This window comes from Zootoca vivipara, chromosome 13, assembly GCF_963506605.1.
Source record: "Zootoca vivipara chromosome 13, rZooViv1.1, whole genome shotgun sequence".
Classification (NCBI taxonomy): Eukaryota; Metazoa; Chordata; class Lepidosauria; order Squamata; family Lacertidae; genus Zootoca; species Zootoca vivipara.
In genome coordinates, this window is record NC_083288.1 from 8,832,277 (window position 1) to 8,858,793 (window position 26,517).

Here is a 26,517-nt window from a genome sequence, read left to right on the forward strand (position 1 = left end):
GCCAGCTCCCTCGCCCTGCACAGCGAGATGAGCGCCGCAACCCCAGAGTCATCTGCGACTGGACTTAACTGTCAGGGGTCCTTTACCTTTTTAACCTGGCACCTAGTACAGGTCTTAGTGAAGTCCAGTAGTTCTCAGAGCGTTAGCACCAAGAACATGACCAAAGGCTCTGAACAGTAGATAGGGACAAGGTGCAGAAGAGTGGGTGGCCACATTTGGCCCTGTCACATGTTAATACAATCCCTAGATCTTAGCAAACTGTGAGAGGAAGCAGTAGCATTGATTAACTCCTCTTTTCCCACTTCCTTTTGTGGAGAAACTAATATTCTCATTCATAACGAGCCATCATTTGGATCTCAGGAATATGACCTTGGGAGAGATCTGCAAACTCTATTCCACAATTACAAGCAAAAAAACTCCTATGGTACAAGTCACTTGTTTCCTTCTGTTCTCCTCTTATTTGTGTAACCTATGAAGGGCTCTCATTCAGCCTTTTGAGAAATGCCCTTCACTGACTTCTGAAATGATCAGGTCAGCTAAATCTATGTCCTTCTGTCTGAAAATCAGTAACTTTATAGTGCTCCACAGAGTGTTGCTACAAATCCCAACAGCTGCAACCAACCAGCTGCTGGTTTTACCATACGGATGGAAAGAGCATTCATTGTCCTGCTTACTTCAAATATTCAGAAAGTGGGCATGTGTGTTCTGATAAGCTTACTGAGCCCTAGATAACCCAAAAAAATGGGACATGCTTATTCATCTAAGTTGTTAAGAAGCTAAAATAAAAAAGCAAGTGTATACCTTGTTCCTCTTCTTCCAAATCATTCGAAATGATATTGTAGAGCGTATCCAAAGCATAGCCAATTATTTCGGAATCTGAACTGTGAATACAAGCACAATCTCTCACTGTATTAAAAGCGACACTAACACTAAAAAATAAATTAAAAAATCATCCGTACAGATATGATATCTCTTATGGGGCTGTGACTGTCTTATTGGCCATTATTGCTCTGCATCTTTCCAAATATAAAACTGATATTTTTAAAAGCTTTTTGGCCTTGCTGAGGTTAACTGAAAACAAATGGATGAGGCTGTTTTGGACTTTGGTAAATGCGTTCTTATTTTAAAACCCATACAATTTCATCATTTTCACATTAATTTGAATTCAACTGCAGCTCACGCTACATGACACAGAAAGTGACTAATGGGGAACATTTGCTTGCATACTTTTAGATTTTCTGTAAGATGCTTACCGATCTGTCTGGAGAACATGGATAAGATGAGGCATAGCTTGAACCCCCACTTCCAGGCGATATTTCTGTGAAATTGAAGAACAGAAGTAACAACTAAAAGAAATCTCCGAGGACATTCTATACAAGATCTCAAAGTAGCTGTCTTATTACAAAAAATAATAATTCAGAAATAGACGGGAAAGAGAAGTTGCTAAATTGCAACTTATTACCAAACTTAAAACCATGGAGAGACCTGGTCTGAATAGAGACACTGGATTCTTCTCTCATTATACGATAAAGCTATTTTTAGCCATCTCACCCCTTGCTTTCTCCTGTAAGACCGACAACAGGTTTACCACACCTATCAGCTAATCACCCATTCCCACCACCCTTCTGAGTAATACCCCTCCCCACCCTCTCACTATATATAAGGGTCTGGTGACTTCGGTTTCAGTGTCTCTGAAGAAGTGTGCATGCACACAAAAGTTCATACCAATGACAAACTTAGTTGGTCTCTAAGGTGCTACTGGAAGGAATTGTTTCATTTTGTTTCAACTAAAAGAAAATTACAGAATTCTCAAACTGCCACCAAGTACGGTACTATTAGGTGTCATACACAATTGAAATTTCATGTAAGGGACAAAACATACATACCTTTGAAAGAGATTTTAGTGCACGTACAGCATCCCTGCGATCATCAAGTAAGGTTGAAGATGCTACTCTATCACATAATTTCTGAATCTATAAGAGAAATAAAATTAAAGTATTTCAAAAAGTCATCCGTTGCTTGTAAACATCTTCTCACTTCTGCGTTGAAGCTCAAACTGTTCCTTCAGCCTCAGTGCAAAAGCAAGCATCAAGGTCAGACCATGGCTTCACACAGCTTGGTACTGTCTATACTGACTAGGAGTAGCCTTCAGTAGTTTCAGGCAGGAGTCATTCTCAGCCTTTCCTGGAGATGTCAAAGGCTGACTCCTGGAACTTTCTGTATCCATAGCATCTGCCCTACCACTGTGCTACAACCCTTCCCCACACACAGGGTGGCATTCAACTAAGTTGGATTGAGAGTAGACCCACTGAATGCATGACCATGGCTAAGTTAGGCCCATTAATTTCAGAGGGTCTACTCTGAGTAAACCTTAGCTGAATACTCCCAATAGACTCTAGAAAAAAAGGAGCAGCTAGAATTACTGTATAGTTAGGAATGCTTAACCCACATCCAAATAATTTTTTAAAAATAATGTACAGTCGTACCTCGGGTTACGAACACCTCGGTTTGCGAACAGTTCGGGTTACGAACTGCGCAAACTGGAAGTGTTCTCGCCGCGCATGCGCAAAGCGTGAAAATCGCGCTTTGCGCATGCGCAAAATGGTGTTGCGCATGCGCAAAATGGCGTTGCGCGTCGCGTTCGGGTTACAAACTATTCGGGTTACGAACTGCGATCCGGAACGGATCGCATTCGTAACCCGAGGTATTACTGTATTTTGAACTTGCGCGTGCCATGACTCACTTGTTTTGTTAAAGTATCAACTACTCAACAGTATGTGCCAAATGAAGAGATCAAGAACAAAAGAAGACTACAAGTTTTTTATTTTAAAGATATTAGAAGCATATATTTCTACAAAGTATTTTCACTCCCTCAGGTGTTTTCCTGTTATGCTTATTAATTATATAGCTTGCTCACCCAAGTTGTGCCCATATGTATGTACAGTATGTATCTGTATATGTGTGCACATACACAGTACACAGCAACATAAACACCGTTCAGCGGCCACCTTCCCTGAGCATTAGGTAAGTTTGCTCGAGATGATGCAGCTGCAGACCCAAGGCTAAAGAACACTGGTCCACAATGACTGACAGCAGATCTCCCAGCCCTACCTGGAGATGCCAGGGATTCAATATGGGACAAGAAGGTGCACTACCACTGAACTATATGGCCCAAAAGTTTTGCTCCACTCTAACATCCATCACAAAGTTCTCCTGTTCCTTATAATAGCATATTATAGCATTTTAGGCTTGACATGAAGTCTCATCTTTCCTTCTTCCATATTGTTCTAAAATTCAAAACAAAATCAATCTGGGCATGCTGCAAATCTTAAAGGATAAAGAACCAGGCAAAGATGATTAACACTTTCTCCTGCTTCAGCTCAACTCTAACAGTGGGGAGGGGAGCTACAGAATACCCATATGTTTTCCTCACACAGGTTAACAAAGCTGTGTTTTTTTTTGGGGGGGGGGACATAAACTGATAAGTAACTGGTGGGGGAAGATGATTAAAATAAACTCGCCATGCATCCTTCTCTCAGACTTGCAGCCTATCAATACTCATGTACTGTAGCTTTTTAAGAAAAAGAAAACAGAGGAAAACAAATGGAACTCTACATAATGTGTATTTTGTGTGTCAAGCTGATTTTTCAGTCCTACACCCACACGCTATATTAATTGCAGACAATAGGTTTTTGTTTAGTAATCAACATGAAGATGCACGTAATCTCTCAAAAGTTTTTAGCACGGCAAAGCAGTGGCTACTTTCCTGGCAGCATATCTGAGAAACAAATACATACTCGGAAGCCTCAGAAAATGCAGGGAGTTGTTTCTCCTTTGACTCTTCAGTACGATCAAAGGCCACAAAATATCATCTTTTACTGCAGCCTCTGCACTGAGATAAATTTCATATAGCTCTGAATGGAAAGGAGATTCCTGCAGTTGAGAAATACTCACTTGGTCTGAAACATATCATATTTGATGTCCATATGAAGTGTGCTGGGTGTGCATCATACATAGAATAAGAGGTTACTAAACCCTCATTTATAGTGCGACATAAATCCAGACTACTCCACACAAATTACACAACAATGTACAAAAAGTCAGTCTGGTAAATTAATTTGTATTCAAGTTATGTCTGTACTGGGGACAAAGGAGACGGGAAAGAGTGGTGTTAGGGGTAATATATAATCACACAAATGTAGAAAGCATTTTAGCAGACTGCAGCGTAGAGCCGGCAAAGATGTGGTTACCCAAACTCTCTCTTATTAAATGGAAAGGCCTGGTAAAGTAGCACTATACGGACGACAAATATACTTCACGCCAACTAAGTGGACATGACAGTGGGTGGGACAACAAGTTTGAAAAAGCAGATGAGGTCAAACAGCGGTATGTAAATGGCAAAGTGGCATTATTGATTTAATTTGCATACTGCCTTCCACCCGAAGATCACAGGGTGGCTCGCAGCATAAAAACACAGAACACATGAAAAAGAACAAGGATATAAGATGTCAATCAGCCCAATATAGAAATAAAATAATATCATCGCCATATACCAAGCCTGCATACCGCCCTTCTCCCGAGAACCACTGTATAAAAACCACATTGAAAAGCATAGCGACAAACAGGCTATGTACACGCAAGGCCAAAACCCGCGTGTTACACGTAACGTGTGATGCAGCCCCGGGTGGCGTGATGGGCGGTGAGGAAGTGCGGGGGCGAGTGAAACAGGGAGCCAGCCGTCGGGCAACCGGGCGCCCCAAGGGAGGGACTTCGCCGCGGAAGGGCGACACGGGTCGCCGCCGGGGAGGACCTGCGCGAACTTCCCCGGCGGAGGCCGACAGGCTGAGCGGGCGGACTCACCGTCTCGGCTCCGGAGGGCTGGGGCCCGGAGCTCTGGCCGCCCATGACGCCCCGCAAGAAGTTCATCTTCCCCGGCCGGCCTTCCCCGCCTCACCAGGCTCCCTAGGCCGCGGCTCCTCTCCTCGGGCCGCGTCAGCTCCCGTCAGCAGCAGTAAACAGCGCCGCCAGTGCGCCTGCGCCAAGACGTGGCACAAAGGTAGCCATCCTACGGAGAGAGACGCCGAAGAGGCACCCCGCCTGAACTTCCGGTGTCGGGCAACAAAGGTAGCCACCCTAGAGAGAGGAAACTTGTAGAGTGACATATCGCCTCAACTTCCGGCTTCTGTAAACTTCTCTCTCCCCGAGGTTAGGAGTGGAAACTCGCCCATGGAGGGGAAATCGAGGGCTTTTTTGTTTTGCTTTTTTCAGCGCAGGCTCTGATTTGGGGCAGCCCTCCTCATGCAGAAGGCATGGCTTGGCTTCAGTTATTATTTCATTACATTAAAAGCGTTCAAAATTGCAACGTGTCTGCATGGAAAGTCAGTGGAGCGCAGCTGCTGCTAGGCGTGGCGGGGTTTTTTAATTGGTTTTGTTTTGCTAACAGAATGAAACGATAAAAATAAACAATGCCATGTGATAGAGAAACCTTTGAAATAGTATACGTTTATGAACCCCTTTCACTTGGTCCCACATAGGACAGAATGGAGTTTGTCGGGACAGATACTTCATTTAAAGAATTAAAAAAATAGCGGGTTGTACTAAACACACATATAGAGTCATGAAATGTTGTTTAGTCGTTTAGTTGTTTAGTCGTGTCCGACTCTTCGTGACCCCATGGACCAGAGCACGCCAGGCACTCCTGTCTTCCACTGCCTCCCACAGTTTGGTCAAACTCATGTTAGTAGCTTCGAGAACACTGTCCAACCATCTCTTCCTCTGTCGTCCCCTTCTCCTTGTGCCCTCCATCTTTCCCAACATCAGGGTCTTTTCCAGGGAGTCTTCTCTTCTCATGAGGTGGCCAAAGTATTGGAGCCTCAGCTTCAGGATCTGTCCTTCCATTGAGCACTCAGGGCTGATGCATGAAATACATGCATTTAAATGTGAATAGCCCATTCCCACCCACAATTATGAATTCAGTTCCCTGGTATTTTTTTAAAAGCTTGCTTTATTTAGCAAATACCCTATTTTGCTTTTCCCAAAGTCCGTCAAACTGTCAACATACACAGAACACTAACTTTTGAGTTTCCCCCGGCCTCTTTCTCAGCACCCACTCAGCAAAATAAATTGGGTTACTTTCCTTGTGTGTGTGGAATGCAAGATATGCTTAGAAAGTTGAAGTAATTTCAACCTGTTTTGGTATTTTAATTTTTGTAGTTGTTTTTTTCTTGGTTTCACTGTTAACTTTTATAAGCTGTTCTGAGGCCTTTTTTTTGCAGTCAAATAGTGTATGCATTTACAGGATCTTTAGGCACATGAATAGATCTTTAGGCACCGGGCACAAACATTCCTCTTCTTCCAGGCATGTGGCTAATTAAAACAATCTAATTGGCTAATTAAAACAACCAAATCCCCGCAATGGGGTGAGCTCCCATTGCTTGGTCCCTGCTCCTGCCAACCTAGCAGTTCAAAAGCACGCCCAAAAGTGCAAGTAGATTAGTAGGTACCGCTCTGGCAGGAAGGTAAACTGCATTTCCATGTGCTGCTCTGGTTCGCCAGAAGTGGCTTAGTCATGCTGGCCACATGACCTAGAAGCTGTACCGGCTCCTTTGGCCAATAAAGCGAGATGAGCCCCGCAACACCAGAGTTGGTCACGACTGGACCTAATGGCCAGGGTTCCCTTTACCTTTTAAAGGTATTTTAAACGGTGTGCGGGGAGTGGGGGTTATAGGGCTGAAGAGCGGCATGTAGCTATAAAATAAAATAATAATACCGATGATGATGTTTCTAAGGCCCTGGGACTCAGCTATACGGCTGCAAACAAAACATTGTGAATGTTTTGTACAGTGCGATATACAATTTGTGACACTAGATGGCGACTGTGAGTTCTAGCAAATTCGCTGCCTTCTCAAAACGATTTTTTATGATTAAAAAAAGGATTTTCACAACGTTTTTAACACGCGTGTAGAGTCCACCCAGGTTCAAGACCGGCTCTGACAGGGGCCGGCAGTGCGGTCGAAACGGAAACGCTTTCCTTTTCTTGAACGAGAGAACGTCGTCACTCGTCCTGCGACGGTGCTGTAACAGCGACCTTTGACCTGGGAAACGCAATCGGGAGGAAGTGGGTGGGCGGAAACCATAGAGATGAAGCCGCAACTTCCGGCGAAAATTTGAAAAAGCTACCATTGGCCCGCAGACCTTCTAAAAAACCTGAGTGCGCGTGCGCACGCGCGTGCGCCTTCTGCTCCGGCGGACTCTGACCCCGCCCACGTCCGGGCCGCCCTCCGGAGGCTGCGCGCGCGCCACCTCCCCCCCCCATTCCTGCTCCTCCTTATTAGAGAGAGAGCGAGAGCGGACGAGACATCCGGTTCCGCCCCGAATCAGTGCTTGTGAGGGAGGGAGGGAGAAAGAGAGAGACGGACGCGCTGCCCCAGTCGCTCCTCCCCCCGCGCCCTCGGCCGGGAAGCGAACCCCGGACCCTGAGACGGAGAAAGAAGAGCATCTAGGTAACGGGGTGGAGAGGGCCGGGCCGGACGGGGTGGGGAAGGCCTGCCTCCCGCCTTCTCCCGTGAGAGGGTGTGTGGGAAGGGGAGAAGCGGGGCAGCTTCTCCTCAGAAAAAGAGAGCGGGAGGAGGAGCAGGAGCGGCGGCTGTCAACAGCCCTGCAGGCCCCTTCCCCGGGCGCTCCGGGGGCCGAGAGGGGTGCAGGGTCGGTGGCTGCGCGACCTTCTTCCCTTCGGCCTCGCCCTGAGGGGGAAATGGGACGAGGAGGCGCAAGGAGTAGCGGTAATAATAATAATAGTAGTAATAATAATATGCAATAAGTCCTCTTTTAGGCGCCCACGTAGCTTGCGGCAGCATCTGCAGCTACGAAACCGCTAGCCCGTTTGCAATGCTAAGCAGGGTTCAGACTGGATGGGAGGGAGAGGGAAACGCGTGCTGAGATTCCCTGCATTGCGGGGGGTGGGCTAGATGACCTCCGGGGGTCCCTTCTGACTCTTCGGATCTGTGATTCTATGATACAAAAGCCACCCTTTGAAAGAGTAAGATTGTGAGTGTGCACCTCTCCCTCTCCCCCCCCTCTCTAATTTTTGTATGTACAGTACAGTTATGCGTGTCCCCATATGAGCACACATACACACACAGATTCCTTTACTGTGGGGTCAGTGACAACTCCCAGATACTTAGAGCTCATGTGGCATCTTTCAAGTTCCCAGCACACCAGAGTAGCATGCTTCTTGGCATAAACAGCCCTGTAAGGTAGGGATGGAAATGCTAAAAGTTTGTGGACCTCCAGGTGATATGAGTGTTAGGAATCCTATAATGGTTGGGTTGGAAGAGACCCTGAGGGTCATCCAGTCCAACCCCTGCTTCAGGATGGTAAAGGAAAGTACTTCTCCACACAGAATATGGTTAGGCTATGACAGACTCACTCTCATAGGGGAGGTTGTGATGGTCCCCCAACCTGGATTGCTTTCAAAGAGGATTTAGTCAAATTTGTGGAGAAGAGGGCTGTCAAAGGCCACCAGCCACGATGGATTTCCACTGCCTCTGCAGTTGCAGGCTGTCATGCTTCTGAATACCAGTTGTGGTTGGAAGCCTCAGGAGTGGAGAAGGTTCTTGAACTTGAATTCTGCCTGTGGATTTCCCATAATAGGTATCTGATCAGCTGCTGTGAAAACAGGATGCTGGACTAGATAAGGCATTGGCCTGTTGCAGCTGACTCCTCCTAAGATCTTACAAGAGTGAGAGTGACTTGCAGTGGCTAAGATCTTAAGTGGGGGTTTCCTGTTTAATAACACTTAGCTACTGTGCTACATTAGCTTCCATTTCACATGTGAAAATTGGTGCTATGAACCTGTCTTGTCCCTACTGCCACATCGAGGATTGCTGAGCTTGTCAACCCCACTATAACAAATTGCTTTAACATTTTCTTTTATCTGTTGACAGTTGTACTTATTTACTGGGCATTATAGCTGGTCCTAGACATGATTTGAAAACAAAGCTCTGTTTGGTTAAAAACATAATAATACATCTTAAGGGAATTATATTTTTTTATCATAGTTCTGAACACTACCCTTACTACCTTAATGTTTATTCCAATGCATTCATATGCAAATACCCTAGAGACAAAAAATAGATCTTCCTTCCATTCAGAAAAAAAACCCACAACCAGCAGCTTTACTGTGTGTATGCATGCTAAAAGATCCATATACCGGTAGTTCCTCATCCAGTTTTCTATTGTAGCTAACCAAATGCTAATGGAAAACCCCCAAGCAGAGATGAAGTGGAGAGTGTGGGATAGTTTTACTTAGAAGTGTATGGAGGGCCAGGCTAGACTGCAAACATTAACAGGGTGAAGCTGCAATTGTGCTCTTACAAGAGCCTCTTGTTAGCTCTTCCTATAGGGCATAGGGGCAGGAAATAGGTGAATTAGGCACAAACCTCCATGAGGGAAGTATTTGAATTGGGGCCAAATTCTCCTTTTGCATGTCAGACAACAAGTGGTCATGCTAAAAGATAAGTGGGGAGGGAGAAGCAAGCAAAACTGGAATCCAACCTTCACTCTCCCTAAACAGTTTCCCAACCACTCAGGCACAGCAGGAGGGCATATTATGGGGCACAGCTTCCTTGCCCAGCAAAGACCTAGAGGGTTGCACCAGGAACCCCAGGTTTCACATACAGGTGGTCCCAAGTTCAAACCTTGACTGCCATTTCCCACGATAAAATTCTGGAAGGACTTTGTATACCTAGGATGCCTTGGTTGAATGCAGAGTCTTGAGCCATTCAGAGGAAATACCACATCAATCAATTGTATGACTCCCACGTGACCCAGTTTGCTTTTGCAGCACTCAGTCCCTGCCATATAACCTAGCCACACTATTCCACATGTTCATATGCATTATTGTCTGGTACTGCTGTTTATTTCCTCACTATGTCTTGAGGAAAGACATGTCCCCAATTCTCTCCCCCAGCAACAGACTTACTCATTCCTTCACATGCCCACTGCATAATTCATCACATCAGAAGTAACCAGGAGGCTTTTCAACTGTTAGGGGTCTCAACTCCCTTACCTCACTGGAATTCAAATGGCCAAAGAAGGAATATACTACACCAAGACCTGGTGGAAAAGAAGTCTTTGAGCCCCTTTCTCTTCATAATTCTATCCTGACACAAGCTCATTTGAATAAGAACCAGCAGGCGTGGGAAGCAGGGTTCGAAATTAGCAGGGCACCAGGCACATTTCGTGCCTAAAGATACTCCATTTGTGAGCACCTCAAAAGGTCTGGGTTCCATTTTTTTGAAAACTGAAGTATGGTACCAATACAGTGTATGGTACCTCTACTTACGAATTTAATGCGTTCCAAACGCACATTTGTAAGTAGAAAAAAATTGTAAGTCGATTCCCATAGGAATGCATTGGGAGAAAAAATTCGTAAGTAGAAAAAATCCTATCTAAAAATTCGTAAGTAGAAAAAATCCTAAACCGCATCCAAGCTCCTAAACCGCATCCAAGATGGCGGACGGAGCGCCATTCGTAAGTAGAAATATTCGTAAGTAGAGTTATTCGTAAGTAGAGGTACCACTGTATTTTTTTGTAAACACCAAATTAAGCATGTAGTTCTTTTAAAAATGTGATATTAACAATGTGTCACTTATGTGAATTGCATATTAGTTCATGCTTATCAAAATAATAAATAAAAAGTGTTGCCGACCCCCCCCCTCAATGACAACTAGACATTCTGTTTTGGCACCCACAATCCAGGTCCCAGGAGCCATTTGGCTCCTAGCTTTTCTATCCCAGTTTCTAACACTGGTGGGAAAGGGTCCTTGGCTCCTAAACCCCATCAACACAGAAGTGGCAGCTGTAACAAAGCGGAATGAGATCTGGAAGCAGAAAATATGAACATAGATGCCAGTCACCTTGTCTCAGCAGGGCTCCTTCACCTTTGCTATGTGGCCAACAGCAAAGGAACAGGTGTACTACTCCATAGTGCTCCATCTCTGTGTTGGCTAGGGCTTCAACAATACATAGCAGCTTACAAAAAAATACAGGAGCTTAGTAGAACAGGAAAGTCAGCAAAATAAGGAATAGCACTGGTCACTGCTGTTACTAACATTGTAGTCCTATCATGTAGTGTTAGTAGGAAATGTCCTTAGAGGGTTGCCTGTGAGCCAAGAAGAGTTGGGGACGTTAACGAGCAAATGGTCAGGAATCTGCAACATAGGCTCTGCCTAGTCTCAGCTTCATCTAGCCTTTCAGAAGGGAGCTATCACTGAGACAGTACTTGCTCTTTTTCCTGTGGAAGCTGCAGTGGAGTTCTTTGTGCAATGTCTACTTTTTTCAGACTGTGATCCTGGAAGGCAAAAGGAATCACGATTGTTCGGCTGGCACTAGCAGTAGTGGCAACACAAAACTTACCTCCACCTGAGTCTGTGTCACTACCCCACCCCCACCGCACCCAGTGTGTACTTAGCTTTGCATGGAGACATCATTACTAGCTTTTGGGAGAGGAAGGCTTTGTAATGCAAAAAGTTTAACCAAAAAGGTGTTGTCATGTAAGCATGTAACCTCCCATCCCTGCTGTTACAGATGGGTGTTGGCTACTCCCGAGTAAGCACTCCACACATTGTCTGGATTTTCAGAGTTTTATTGTGCATTCTATATACAGTGGTGAGATGTCTCAAATAATGTCTGCTCAGCCTGGGGCAGAAGCCCGCAATGGCGTCTGGTGGGCTCTGACCTAGCCTTTAAGACGGGGTATCCAAACACCCCTCCTCCTGGCTCTACGGTTCCTCCGTGGTCCCAAACCAGGCTCCTGAGGTGCCGTTCTACCTACCCCCTCCTTTCCAGCCCCTGCTGAAGCTAGCTCCGCCCCTGCTTCCCTGCTCCCAACCTGGAGTAGAGCCTCCAGGACTCTGCAGAGCCCTGGAAACGTCTTTCCCACTTCCTGGTTTTCCCTCCCAGACTTGCTGCTCTTGCTGCTGCTCTCCCAGCTGGTGGAAGTAAGCAGAGTGGGCTGCTCTCTGCACGCCCTCTCTCTTACACCTTGCTTAGTTTTGTGGGGTTCCTTTTCCTTTTCTCCCTTGCTGGGGTAACAGAGCAGCAGTTCCTGTTGCATGTTTGCTTCGGAGTTCCCTATTTAGAGGTACCCATAATACTATTTAGAGGATAAGCTTTTTGTGGAAAGTGCTCTTTCACTTTAAAAAGGGTAAAGGTAAAGGGACCCCTGACCATTAGGTCCAGTCGTGACCGACTCTGGGGTTGCACGATCATCTCGCATTATTGGCCGAGGGAGCCGGCGTATAGCTTCCAGGTCATGTGGCCAGCATGACAAAGCCACTTCTGGCAAACCAGAGCAGCACACGGAAACGCCGTTTACCTTCCCGCTATAGCGGTTCCTATTTATCTACTTGCATTTTGATGTGCTTTCAAACTGCTAGGTTGGCAGGAACTGGGACCAAGCAACGGGAGCTCACCCCGTCACAGGGATTCGAACCGCCGACCTTCTGATCAGCAAGCCCTAGGCTCAGTGGTTTAGCCCACAGCGCTACCTGGGTCCCTTCACTTTCACTTTAGGAACATACAATACTGTGCTACACATGTACTTAGCCAGACCGTTGATTCACCTACTGTCTCCACCAATTGGAAGGAGCTCTCCTGTGTTTCATACTCACCATGTTACCTGGAGTTGAACTTGGGACCTAGGTGTTCTACCACCAAGCTATGTCCTTGCATAGCTCTTACCAGGAAGGTGAATGCCAGTGGTACAGGTTTTCCAGAAAATTTTGGATTGGAATTTTTTTGTTGCCCTAAGGCATTTGAGTTCTGATTTAGTGCATTTGTTTTGACTTACTTTTTATTTTTGTTTATTAAATGTGTGCTGTATTAATTTTACATGGTGTATGAACATCTCTGAATGTTTTCCAATATTCAAAATGTTAGAACTGATATTTGTCCCCCGTCCCTCCACTGAGGTGCTCCAAATATAGTTTGAAACATTGTATTCAATCAGATTCAAAACTTCACTTGAAAATTACTTTTATTGGAATATTTGTAAATAATTTAAGGTTTAACAATTCAATAACATACACTTTCCTTCTGTGGCAGAGGGGGGATGAAGGCACTGCAAATGTTAACATATGAACTTTATCATGCCTAAAGAACTGTGCACAAATCAGTGTGCTTCCTACAGTCACCTTATTCCAGAGTATTGTATCTATTCAAATGGTTCAATTTGAGTTGAATTGTATTCATTATATGTTACATGACATACCAAATTTAAGGAAGACACTGACAAACTGGTGTGTGTCCAGAGGGGGATGACTAGAATGCTAGAATGGTCAGTCTGGAAACACATGCCGGACAGAAGTAGCTGGGTATGTTTAGCTTGGAAAAAATAAGATTAAAGGGAGACACCGTGGGGGTCAAGAAGAGAGAGCAGCAGTTTGACTTCACCCCCGGAGGTGCATTCCATTGTCTCTTGAGACAGACAGATGCCAACAACAACAATTGACTAGTTGCATGGGGTGGTGGAGTCAACAGTGGTTTAGCCTGGGTAGTACATTGGGGCATGGGGCTTCACATCAAACCCTAAAGCTCTCCAGCCAGCATAAATACAGGCTTGCACTCTTAGCCATCTCTTTGATAAGCTGGAAAGCCCCCAATACTTGAGCATTTCTTAGTAGGGTGCTTCAACCCTGTCATCTTCCTGGTTGCACTTTTTTACATCTTTTCCAACTCTATATCATCTTTTTGTGATGGAGCAACTGAAATTGTAGGTAGTATTCCAAAGGCAAGTGCTTTATAGATCTATTTATATAAATGTGATATGATAGCAACTGCTTCATTTTAAATTCCTTTTGTAGTAATTCCTAGCACGGTATTTTCCTTTTCCATTACCACCATGTCCTTAGTTAATGATTTTCACAGAGCTGTATCCACTGTGGTCGTAATATACATTTTTTTTGTTTAGTCACCACATGTTCAGATCTCATCAATATACAGGTTTTCCCCCCTCCAACGTGTATCAGTTTTCACTTAACTTGCATTGAACCTAACTTTCATTGCCTATTCATGCAGTTGGGAGAGATTTTTGAGCTTCTATTAGTTGGCAACCTGAATCATTTGCTGTTCTCTGCAGACTTGGCCATTTTAGTGTCTCCAGATCATTTATGAACAAATAAGATACTATCAATATCTTATAGAATGATTCATTGTACTTCCCCATCATAGAAATAATGTTATGTTATTTCAATTCTTTGCTTCCTGTTCTTTAGCAAATTAAAGAATCCCTGCCCTTTCTCCCATGACTGCTCAGAAAACTTGAGTGAGGGACTTTGTCAAAAGCTTTTTGGAAGCCAGAGTATAAAAATTGAATCATGCATATCTATATGCTTGTAAAGCCCTAAACGGCTTTGGCCCTGTATACCTGAAGGAACCTGAAGGAGCTTCTCCACCCCCATAATTCAGCCCAGAGGAGCTTTCTTGTGGTTCCCTCACTCAGAGAAGTGAGGTTACAGGGAACCAGGCAGAGGTCCTTCTCGTTAGTTGCGCCTGCACTGTGGAATTCCCTCCCATCAGATGTCAAGGAAATGAACAACTATCTGACGTTTAGGAAATATCTGAAGGCAGCCATGTTCAGGGAAGTTTTAAATGTTTGATGTTGTATTGTGCTTTAATTTGATAGCCGCCCAGAGTGGTTGGGGTAACCCAATCAGATGGGCGGTATATAAGTTTTCAATAATAAATGATTATGATTGTAGAAAATGAAAGCTTGGCAAGGCAGCACAGTATACTCCACTTCGCCAAAGCCATGTTGTTTTTACTCCACCTTCCTTCAACTTCAGCCAATGTGGCCAATGATCTGGGAGTTGTAATGCAGGAGTATCTGGAGGACCACAGGTTTCCCGTTCCTGATTTAGAATCTAAATCTGCAGTCCTGGGAATAAGCCCCTTTGAACATGGTGGAACTTACCCTGGAGTAAACATGCATTGGCTCAGAGCATTGGGCATCAAAGTAGTACATTCCCGGGACTGTATATCCAAATAGTGCAAGTCCCACGTTGGATGTGCGTCCCATGGACATGTCATGGAGAGGGTGGTCAGATGGTGATGGGAATTGGGACAGGCCAACCCAAGGGAAGGTACTAGTGGGTTGAGAACTTGCAGCCCCAGGGAAATTGCCAGTGGATTGGGAGGAGGGGATCCAGATTCAGGAGAAGGGCCTAGTGGCTTGTCAGAGATGGACTTCCCAAGAGATACATCACCAGCTGTGGAGGTGGTTCCAGCAGCACCATACCCTGAAAGTGAAGAGAACTCCCCTTGGCTATGTCATCTCCAAGGATGCGAAGGCAACAGCGCTGGTGCAAGCAGACCATATATGCCCAGCCTCTATAGAGGAGTTCCTGTTTGCTTCTCAGTCCCAAGCTTGGGATGTCAAATGCATGAATGTGCCTGCTTCAGTCTTCAAAAGTAGAGGGCGGGCGGCACATCAAATGTAGGATCAAATCTTAGTTAAGCCTAGCCATGTATCTTAGTACTCTGCCATGCTTTAATGGCTTGTAGCCTGTAGACTCATGCTTGGCTGCTGTATGAGTCAAACTTTCAGAACAGTTTGCATTCTGAGTCCAAAGGGGACTCAGGATATCGAATAAATATTTCAAAATTAAGAATTGCAGCTGCTGCTTGTAAAAGCTGTACCTGCCCATCCCAGCTTTTATCAGTCATATGTAAGTTAAGTGAACACTTGGAAGGGGGAAATTACAGAAACCTTAAATTCTTTTGAAATTGAATTTTGCTGGATAGGAACTAATTTCCCCCCTCCCTGCAGTTATAAGGTTCTACTGCATTTAATGTTCATCATCCAATAGAGTACTGTACATTTCATCTCACGTTGTGTGTGTTCTCTTGTGTTATAGCCTTTGACACTGTCTACCAAAGAAATGGTGATGGAGAAGCCTAGTCCGCTGCTTGTAGGGCGGGAGTTCGTGAGGCAGTACTATACCCTGCTAAATAAAGCCCCCGACTTCTTACACAGGTAACTTCTAAATATATCAATAGCTGATGTTGTCTTGGCTGAAGTAGCAAGTTGAATTTACCCCACTCCCCTCAAATGTTTATCACCTTCTTAACTTGACTGTATGGACTAGTTCCACCTTGATGCTTTTATTTTCTTGTATGCAGCCCTTATAGTTTACTAAAGGGTGGCTTTAAAAACTTTAAATTAAACAACAAGCATAGCCAACTTGGGCTGTGTTTATTTTGTGTCCCATAATTTGTTTCATGCACAAAGAAAATCCACCCTTTCAAGCCATAAAAATATATATTTTGAAGTATGGTTTTAATTTAGGTTCTGACTAAAACAGCTGTTCTATCTAAATTTGAAGTGTTGTTTTCTTAATTAATGAAGCCCACAATTTTTTTAAAGGATAAGCAATCGAAAAAGCAGCTGAACAACACAAATTGGGAACATTGAGAAAATAAACAAAGCACAGATACCCTGCCTCCTATTCATTTGTATTTATTTATTGAAGGCTTTGTTCAACCAAGTCATATTCAGTATTGACACACTGAAATCATTGGACTTCGTTTGCTTATAACTAACAATTCCATTGATTTCAGTGGGCCTACAGGTGAAACTTGGAAAATTAGAATATCATCGAAAAGTGCATTTATTTCAGTAATGCAACTTATTATTTTTTTTCTTTTAATTTTTACAAATGCTTTCCTTTGGAAATTCCACAATAATAAAACAAATAGTTACAATAATACAAAAATAAACATCACTATTACATTTCATTAATTACATTCCATTTATAATTGACCCGCCTAACGACAATTACAATTACAACAAATAAAGGCTTGACATATCTTGCTTTGCCTGTCATGCATCTATCTCATATATTGGTTTCACCTTTTAAGTTGCGTTACTGAAATAAATGCACTTTTCGACAATATTCTAATTTTCCGAGTTTCACCTGTAGATTGGGCATGGCTTAGCCAGATACAACCCTATGAAAGTATTATACAATTATACTCCCAGGGTGCTTTGGAAAGAGGAATAAAACAATAACAATGTGAATGCAAGAAAATACAGTAAATGAAAAAGCCGCAAAATCATAAAAGCGGCATGATACAGCAAGATTAAAATTGTTTCTTTAAAAGCTGGTAAAATAAAAAGGTCCTTACTGGTGCTAAAAAGATATTAAGGTAAGAGACCAAGCAAACCTCTCTAGAGATAGTATTCCACACTGGAGTTGCCACTGCTGAGAAGTCTTCTCATACCCTCCCCCATTACATTAGAGAGAGGGGGGGAGACGTTTACAAGAGGTCCTTCATTGAGGATCTAAATATACGGGTAGGTAGCTACAAAGACAAGCGGTCATCAGCCAATCTTATGTTCCAAACAATGCCAAATTAAGCATACACACGTTCTGTTGATATGTAAGAGACGTAGAGAAGTTATTTTGAGTGATCTCATAAATACAATAAACAAATGTTTTGATTGGGAATTCCATAGTGCAGCTGATAACAGTGAATCTTGCTGTCAGCAGTGGTCAGCTGATCAACATTTACAGCAAGCCTTGCTTGCCAAGGCTCCAAATTGTTTCCATGATGGTGGATGTGGAACATGTGGGTATAGTTTGGAGAAAACAGCCTTGTGGGCCAAATTAGGACTCCCACTGGGCCTAATTTCACTTTGCAGGGCAAAGGTTCTCCACTATTGTACCAGTTTTCAAAAAAGCTACTTCAGAGTTTGCCTATCAACAGCAGAGACTGAAAACACCCTCTGTTGACTGACAGAATTATAACACTGTGGTGTAGCTTTTCAGTTACTCTCCACTGGCCACAGTTTCTTTTCTGTTGCCATGATTTTCTTTTATATGCGCCAGATCAATCTTTTGTTGCAAGAAAACTCCTTGCAATAAAGCTCATTCTCCATGATGCATGGCTGAGAAGCAGCAGAAGACCTGTTACATCCTGGATGCCTTGAAGTGATTTAAGCTATTCTGACCCAAGAGTTATTGATATCAGCCAATGAGAGTGAACTGTAAATGGTTAAGCATCTCAACTGTGGTTTCTCGACTTCCTGTGCCACACAGTTATAGAGAATGACAAGTGCTGTAAAGAATTCAACATGGGCAACAATTTTGAACTGTGAAATGGAACATCTCTTTCCCATCAATAAGTGTTGAGATAAATATGCATCATAATTATCCCAGAAAATGCATATTACTAACTGATGCTGGTTTTCTTCCTACTGGGGTAGTCTGCTGCTAATCAGATGATTAATAGGTCTGTCCCCTTCATGGATCAATGCCTTGTCGTGGCGAAGGGGCTTGAATAACTCAGAGAAGCTATGAGCTATGCCATGCAGGGCCACCCAAGATGGACAGGTCATAGTGGAGAGTTTTGACTAAACGTGATCCACCTGGAGAAGGAACTGGCAAGCCACTCCAGTATCCCTGCCAAGAAAACTCCATGGACAAAGACAACAGGCATATAAAAGTTATGACGCTGGAAGATGAGCCCCTCAGGTCGGAAGGCGTCCAACATGCTACTGAGGAAGAGCGGAGGACAAGTACAAGTAGATTCAGAGCTGATGAAGCGGCTGGGCCAAAGCCGAAAGGACGCTCAGTCGCGGATATGCCTGGAAGCGAAAGGAAAGTCCGATGCTGTAAAGAAAAATATTGCATAGGAACCTGGAATGTAAGAACCATGAGTGGAGGTAAGCTGGATGTGGTCAAAAATGAGATGACAAGAATAAATATCGACATCCTGGGCATCAGTGAACTAAAATGGAAGGGAATGGGCGAATTCAGTTCGGGTGACTATCATATCTACTACTGTGGGCAAGAATCCCGTAGTAGAAATGGAGTGGCCCTCATAGTCAACAAAAGAGTGGCAAAAGCTGTAATGGGATGCAATCTCAAAAATGACAGAATGATCTCGATACGAATCCAAGGCAGACCTTTTAACATCACAGTAATCCAAGTTTATGCACCAACTACCGGTGCTGAAGAAAGTGAAATTGACCAATTCTATGAAGACCTACAACAACTTCTAGAAATGACACCAAAGAAGGATGTTCTTCTCATTACAGGGGATTGGAATGCTAAAGTAGGGAATCAAGAGATAAAAGGAACAACTGGCAAGTTTGGCCTTGGAGTTCAAAATGAAGCAGGGCAAAGGCTAATAGAGTTCTGTCAAGAGAACAAGCTGGTCATCACAAACACTCTCTTCCAACAACACAAGAGACGACTCTACACATGGATATCACCAAATGGGCAGCATCGAAATCAGATTGATTATATTCTCTGCAGCCAAAGATGGAGAAGCTCTATACAGTCAGCAAAAACAAGACCTGGAGCTGACTGTAACTCAGATCATCAGCTTCTTATAGCAAAATTCCAGCTTAAACTGAAGAAAGTAGGAAAAACCACTGGGCCAGTAAGATACAATCTGGATCAAATCCCTTATGAATACACAGTGGAAGTGAGGAACAGGTTTAAGGATTTAGATTTGGTGGACAGAGTGCCTGAAGAACTATGGATGGAGGCTCGTAACATTATACAGGAGGCAGCAACGAAAACCATCCCAAGGAAAAGGAAATGCAAGAAAGCAAAATGGCTATCCAACGAGGCCTTACAAATAGCGGAGGAGAGGAGGCAAGCAAAATGCAAGGGAGATAGGGAAAGATACAGGAAACTGAATGCAGATTTCCAAAAAACAGCAAGGAGAGACAAGAGGGTCTTCTTAAATGAGCAATGCAAAGAAATAGAGGAAAACAATAGAATGGGGAAAACCAGAGATCTGTTCAAGAAAATTGGAGATATGAAAGGAACATTTCGTACAAAGATTACCATAATCAAGGACAAAAGTGGTAAGGACCTAACAGAAGCAGAAGACATCAAGAAGAGGTGGCAAGAATACACAGAGGAATTATACCAGAAAGATATGGAGGTCTCGTACACCCCAGGTAGTGTGGTTGCTGACCTTGAGCCAGACATCTTGGAGAGTGAAGTCAAATGGGCCTTAGAAAGCACTGCTAATAACAAGGCCAGTGGAAGTGATGATATTCCAGCTGAACTATTTAAAATTTTAAAAGATGATGCTGTTAAAGTGCTACACCCAATATGCCAGCAAGTTTGGAAAACTCAGCAATGGCCAGAGGATTGGAGAAGATCAGTCTACATCCCAATTCCAAAGAAGGGCAGTGCCAAAGAATGCTCCAACTACCGCACAATTGCGCTCATTTCACACGCTAGCAAGGTTATGCTTAAAATTCTACAAGGCAGGCTTAGGCAGTATGTGGATCGAGAACTCCCAGAAGTGCAAGCTGGATTTCGAAAGGGCAGAGGAACCAGAGACCAAATAGCAAACATGCGCTGGATTATGGAGAAAGCTAGAGAGTTCCAGAAAAACGTCTACTTCTGCTTCATTGACTATGCAAAAGCCTTTGACTGTGTCGACCACAGCAAACTATGGCAAGTTCTTAAAGAAATGGGAGTGCCTGATCACCTCATCTGTCTCCTGAGAAATCTCTATGTGGGACAAGAAGCTACAGTTAGAACTGGATACGGAACAACTGATTGGTTCAAAATTGGGAAAGGAGTACGACAAGGTTGTATATTGTCTCCCTGCTTATTTAACTTATATGCAGAATTCATCATGCGAAAGGCTGGACTAGATGAATCCCAAGACGGAATTAAGATTGCCGGAAGAAATATCAACAACCTCAGATATGCAGATGACACAACCTTGATGGCAGAAAGTGAGGAGGAATTAAAGAACCTTTTAATGAGGGTGAAAGAGGAGAGCGCAAAATATGGTCTGAAGCTCAACATCAAAAAAACCAAGATCATGGCCACTGGTCCCATCACCTCCTGGCAAATAGAAGGGGAAGAAATGGAGGCAGTGAGAGATTTTACTTTCTTGGGCTCCTTGATCACTGCAGATGGTGACAGCAGTCACGAAATTAAAAGACGTCTGCTTCTTGGGAGAAAAGCAATGACAAACCTAGACAGCATCTTAAAAAGCAGAGACATCACCTTGCCGACAAAGGTCCGTATAGTTAAAGCTATGGTTTTCCCAGTAGTGATGTATGGAAGTGAGAGCTGGACCATAAAGAAGGCTGATCGCCGAAGAATTGATGCTTTTGAATTGTGGTGCTGGAGGAGACTCTTGAGAGTCCCATGGACTGCAAGAAGATCAAACCTATCCATTCTTAAGGAAATCAGCCCTGAGTGCTCCCTGGAAGGACAGATCGTGAAGCTGAGGCTCCAATACTTTGGCCACCTCATGAGAAGAGAAGAATCCTTGGAAAAGACCTTGATGCTGGGAAAGATGGAGGGCACAAGGAGAAGGGGACGACAGAGGACAAGATGGTTGGACAGTGTTCTCGAAGCTACGAACATGAGTTTGACCAAACTGCGGGAGGCAGTGCAAGACAGGAGTGCCTGGCGTGCTATGGTCCATGGGGTCACGAAGAGTCGGACACGACTAAACGACTAAACAACAACAAATAGGTCTGTACTTCAACATAGCGGTAGCTGACACAATGCTCAAGAAAATTAAGAATGTCAGGGGTCATTACATACCCATTTACTGTGATGATGACCGAGCATTTCTCTTGGTCTGTCTTTGTCTTAGGATTTGGGTCGCAATCTGAATGTGTGAAGAACTTGGGCAGTAGTTCAGGAGTCATTGCTTCTCTTATTGCATCTCCTACCATTAGATTTGATTGTATTAGCATCTTGGAAGCTTTCAGAATTTCATGAACAAGAAATGCTGAATCATAAATGCATATTGATGTACTCCTTACAGCTGTTTCCAGTTTCAGGCTGCTCTTGGATACCAATATATTGTTTGATTAGTTTTGTATTCTGTTGGCTCCACTTAAAAAGTTACTAATGACTTTGAAATTATTGGTGTTTTTTGGTTGGATGTGGGCAGGGGAGATGAGGGAGATTGTATTAGAGCAGGCATCCCCAAACTGCGGCCCTCCAGATGTTTTGGCCTACAATTCCCATGATCCCTAGCTAAGAGGACCAGTGGTCAGGGATGATGGGAATTGTAGTCCAAAACATCTGGAGGGCCGAAGTTTGGGGATGCCTGTATTAGAGCTTTGGAGTACTGTATTTTAATTGTTTTATTTAGCGATAAATATTATTTCCAATTTAAAGGCATATAAACTGACCTGAACTCTGTGGTCATCATCTGAGGCCCTTCTTCGTGTGCCTCCTCCATGAGAGGTCCAGAGGGTGGCAATACGAGAAAGGGTCTTTTCTGCAGTGGCTCCCCATTTGTGGAATGTGCTCTCCAATGAGGTTTGGGTGGCGCCTTTGTTATACCTCATTAGGTGCCCAGCAAAAAACCTTCCTCTTTAAACAGGCCTCTGGCTGTTGTGGCCTTTGAGATGTGTTTGTGGGAGGTAAGGTTATTGTTTTGTTTTTGTTTTAACTATTTATTTTATGCTTCTTTCCTGGTGTTTTTATCTTGTGAACCGCCCTGAGATCTGGTGAAGGGAGGTATATTAAATTTAATAAGTAATCCAAATTTTAATACAGAGAACAAATAGCAAATAGCAAAAAGTAATCCTTAATTTCAGAACTGTAGATATCAGCGTTGTATTTTAATAACTTAATGGCAGAAGAACCCTTATGGTTACAGTTGATATTGTTCTGGCTCTGACCATATTAAGTGATCTCCTTTAGGACTGTATGTACCCACAGATAACCTGGAATTATGTACACTGAACCTTAAAAGATGCAGTTTGTTTCATCCGTGTATCTTTATTGCCCCGGAAAGGGATTTGGGTGAAGTTGCCACCCCCTGAACACCCTAGTAGTTTCCCTTGAAACTAAACAGGTCAAAGTCTGGTCAATTCCAGAACAGGAGAATTCTTGGGAACCATTTGTTTTTATTTTATGTATTAATTTATTAAACTTGTATTCCACCCTTCTTCCGAAGATCACAGGGCGGTTGACATAAAAATACAAAATGGAAACACAGAATACACAATAAAACAAAAGCAAAACAAGCCAATACCCACTTATGTCACCTTGGGTACCATTAAGAAAGAATGGTGGGATATCTTTTAAAAGAAACTTTCGTAAGGTGACTAGATACCAAAACTGGATATAAACCAGATTTAGCGTTATCTTATAACGTTGTTGTTGTTGTTGTTTTGGTATGGGCTTTTGAACTGCATTAGAATTTTATTGATTATACCAGGTTTTAAAAACCATATAGTCCTCTTATCTAAAGCTTACAGTAAACTTCTTAGCATACTCTTTTTAATTTGCTGAAAACCAGATGTGCTCCTATATGACTGTCCTAAACCTCATGCTCGAATGTCTTTTCAGGTTTTATGGCAGGAATTCTTCTTATGTGCATGGTGGACTGGATGCCAGTGGCAAACCACAGGAAGCAGTGTATGGCCAGGCTGTATGTACCTAACGAATTATTTTATCGTGTTCAGTCACAATAAATAAAGGCATAGCCTTTGGCAATACATAATGTTAAATACTGTGTTTCCATTAGATCAAGAGCAGTAATCTAGGGAGAGCATGGTCATTTGTTTGCAGCAGCAAAAAGATTAGGGTTGTATCCAATGCAGAGCAGAAACCTATGGGCTTTTTTTTTGTCATGTATGCTGATTTCTATAGGCTTGCTCTGAGTTTGGCTTAGGTGGATGCAACCCTTAGCTGCCAGATGCTGGAAACAATTATCCCCTGCAGTGTGTAAAAATATGGGAAATATGATATACCATCAAATTTCAAAGAGGAATAGGGATGTAAATGGACATTGAAAGAGAACTCCAGAAATGGTGAATACTGTTTAATTTTTTTACCCTGAACTTCTCTAGGGTCAAGTGGTGGGGCACATCCTGTTCCATTTAACATTTCTCCTACCTTTTAACAGAGGGGGGGGGTGTCCTCCGAAGCAAAGGTGTGGACATTTGTGTCCGCCATCTTTGTTTCCCAGAGTGCTGTACCACAGAACACACATAGGAATGTGAAAAAGCAAATGTGGTAGGCACAATTATGTGGAGCCTTTGCAGGGGTAGATTTGTTAAAGTTGGAGAAAGACAGACAAGGCTTCTGAAAAGTTTCAAATACATTTGATTTCCCATAGAGTTTCTTGCTTGGCAGTGCTAATGTAAGAGGCTGATATCCAACAGGCAATATTGGGCTTGGATGTGGGAGACCACTTCTTTCAAGGCCTCATGGTGTGCCATTGGGTCAGGTCAGTTATTTCATGTGCTTCAGAGGCTTCTATGCAAAAATGAATAATAGTGACCTATTTAACAAGGCAGTATAGAGAATATCAACTGCCTAAGGCTTTGGGTTTTCAGTGTTCTTGGTAATACTGTACTGGGTTTCTTTGTTTTCTTTCATTTCTGTTACTTTAGCAATAGATGTTCCCAGTTTTCAAAATAGAACCTGATCTTTGACTTCATCAACTGCCAGAAAAAGAGCTCTAGTCTTGAACCCACAATCAAGACATGTAGATACAAATCCATGTCTTTGTATCCGTGCAATATGCTCTTAACAAAGCTAGACGTTGGGCTCCCTACTCCCATCAGGACCCCAGCCAGCATGGCCAATGGTCTAGAGTAATGGGAGTTGTAATCCAACCGCATCTGGAGGATGCAGTGATACAATTGTGATGTGGTAGAACATGCTTCAGTCTTTAAAAGATGCACCCAGAGTTTCAAAATATTCACTCAGCACTAGGTGGGATAGCTGCATATTGCACATTGGAATATGACACATTTTCTATGAAGGTGATGTAGTTCCACACCTGTAGTCTTCTGATTTTCTCTGTTGTCATCCAGATTTGGTATTTTCAGGGAAATGGCCAGCCCGTTCCTTGAAATGTTTTAAGACAGCCCAGGATCCCTGATTTCATGGTTGCTGCCCTGAGGCACATGCTTTCAAAACTATATTAAAGACTAGTGCATTGTTCTCTTGCTTTCCTAATTAGACACTTAAAACAACAACACCTAAAGCAAAACTTAGGCCAATTACATGTCCTCCTCCTCCCCCAGGATTTTAAAATACTAGATTAAGTTTATGACCACATGAAAGAACTGCAGTGTAGCCTATTGGCCTGCAGCCAGAATCCTCCTTGTATTAATTATGTAAATAAAAGTATTAAAAATATACCTAGATTTTACTGGAAAATAGAGAGAATTAGCCATGAAGATAAGCATTGAGTTTTCTTGAAAACACTCTACAAATTATTATTATTATTTCTATCAGAAGTGCATTTCACCTACATAATGTGGCAGAATAGCTGTTGAGCTACGCATCTGATGTGCAGAAACGTCTAAGAATTTCTTGGCTTTCCCTTTAGATTCTTGAAGCAGAGAAGGTGTAGGCAGTTTGAGTTGCTCATGGCTGGGGCCGAAGCAAAAGGTTCAGAGTTTCACTAAATTTCTGGTGAAAGGTCTGTGGAATTTCATGGAGGTTGAGGCAGAAATCCTTGCCCCATCCTTTTTCACTCCATCCTTTCCCAAACCACCTAGTGAGTGAAAGTGTATGTGTGTTCTCTCTCCTCCTCCTCCTCCCTTCCTTCCTTCCCTAGGACTTTTCCCCTACTCTTTGTAGTTTTTAACCAGGCTCCACCATTCAGGCACTGCTGTTGCAAGTACTGCTGCAGCCTTTCCCTGGCCTGTGCTGAGAAAAGTTTATTGGAGGCTGATCTGGATAGCTAGAATGGCTGCTTTATTTGCTTGTCAGGATAGTGCCACCCTTGAGCAAGCTAACCAGCTGCATGGCTCTCTCTCAAATGCATTCAATGGAACATTGCAGCAGACTTAGCTGTAGCCATACAGTGGGGCACCAGGGCAGTAGGTCAGTGGCTGTACAGGTGAGCAGGAGTCTTGGAAGAGACAGGGAATCTTAAAGGGTCACATCTTCACTGCCACATTTTAATTTATGTTAAACTTAGTTATGAAGCTATGTAGCATTATGGAATTTTATCAACTAGCTTGTATCTTCTACTGGTCATTGACCAAAACACACACACACACACACACACACACACACAGAGAGAGAGAGAGAGAGAGAGAGAGAGAGAGAGAGAGAGAGCATTTGTACAGATAGAAGAGGAAGAATGTGTTTCCCATGCTCTCTACATTAATTCAGCATTTTTAAAGCAATGCATTCAGTATTAAGAGGCCCTAACAAAAGAAAACATCTATAGTTATCAAAATCAGGTACTGAAAGCTTGGGGTTTTATTTTTATTTTTTGGCTAAGTGGGATTCAAGTTTCTTTTATTTTGTCTATTTTGTCTCTAGGACATACACAAGAAGGTAATGTCCCTGCAGTTTAGTGAATGCCGCACTAAGATCCGCCATGTGGACGCTCATGCAACTCTGAACGATGGAGTAGTTGTGCAAGTCATGGGGGAGTTGACAAATAATGGGCAGCCGATGAGGAAATTCATGCAAACCTTCGTACTGGCTCCAGAGGTAAGTACCCACAGTGAACTTCAAGCAGCAGGGC

General features: G+C 43.3%; 2 protein-coding genes across 7 annotated transcripts in view; one reads left to right on the forward strand and one right to left on the reverse strand.

The window, feature by feature from the left end:
- The window catches only part of USO1 (USO1 vesicle transport factor), a 47,513-nt gene extending 42,438 nt beyond the window's left edge, over window positions 1-5,075 (reverse strand). For 2 of the 5 annotated variants that reach the window (XM_060282253.1, XM_035136581.2), the window contains exons 1-2: window positions 1,254-1,269; window positions 802-881 (exon numbers count right to left, since the gene is read on the reverse strand). Coding sequence is in view for 3 of the 5 variants with exons in the window: in XM_035136578.2 (XP_034992469.1) it covers window positions 802-881; window positions 1,254-1,318; window positions 1,887-1,973; window positions 4,861-4,926 (298 nt within the window). In the remaining 2 variants the exon portion in view is untranslated. Of the gene's footprint in view, window positions 1-801; window positions 882-1,253; window positions 1,319-1,886; window positions 1,975-4,860 lie in introns of those variants that run through there. The other 3 variants (XM_035136578.2, XM_035136580.2, XM_060282254.1) reach the window with 3 other exon arrangements.
- A 2,264-nt stretch (window positions 5,076-7,339) lies between these two features.
- Window positions 7,340-26,517, forward strand: part of G3BP2 (G3BP stress granule assembly factor 2) — a 37,863-nt gene continuing 18,685 nt past the window's right edge. The window contains exons 1-4 of one of the 2 annotated variants that reach the window (XM_035135406.2): window positions 7,340-7,502; window positions 15,918-16,036; window positions 23,367-23,448; window positions 26,310-26,483. In XM_035135406.2, coding sequence (XP_034991297.2) covers window positions 15,942-16,036; window positions 23,367-23,448; window positions 26,310-26,483 — 351 coding nt within the window. In that variant the 5' untranslated portion in view covers window positions 7,340-7,502; window positions 15,918-15,941. The other variant, XM_035135407.2, reaches the window with a different exon arrangement.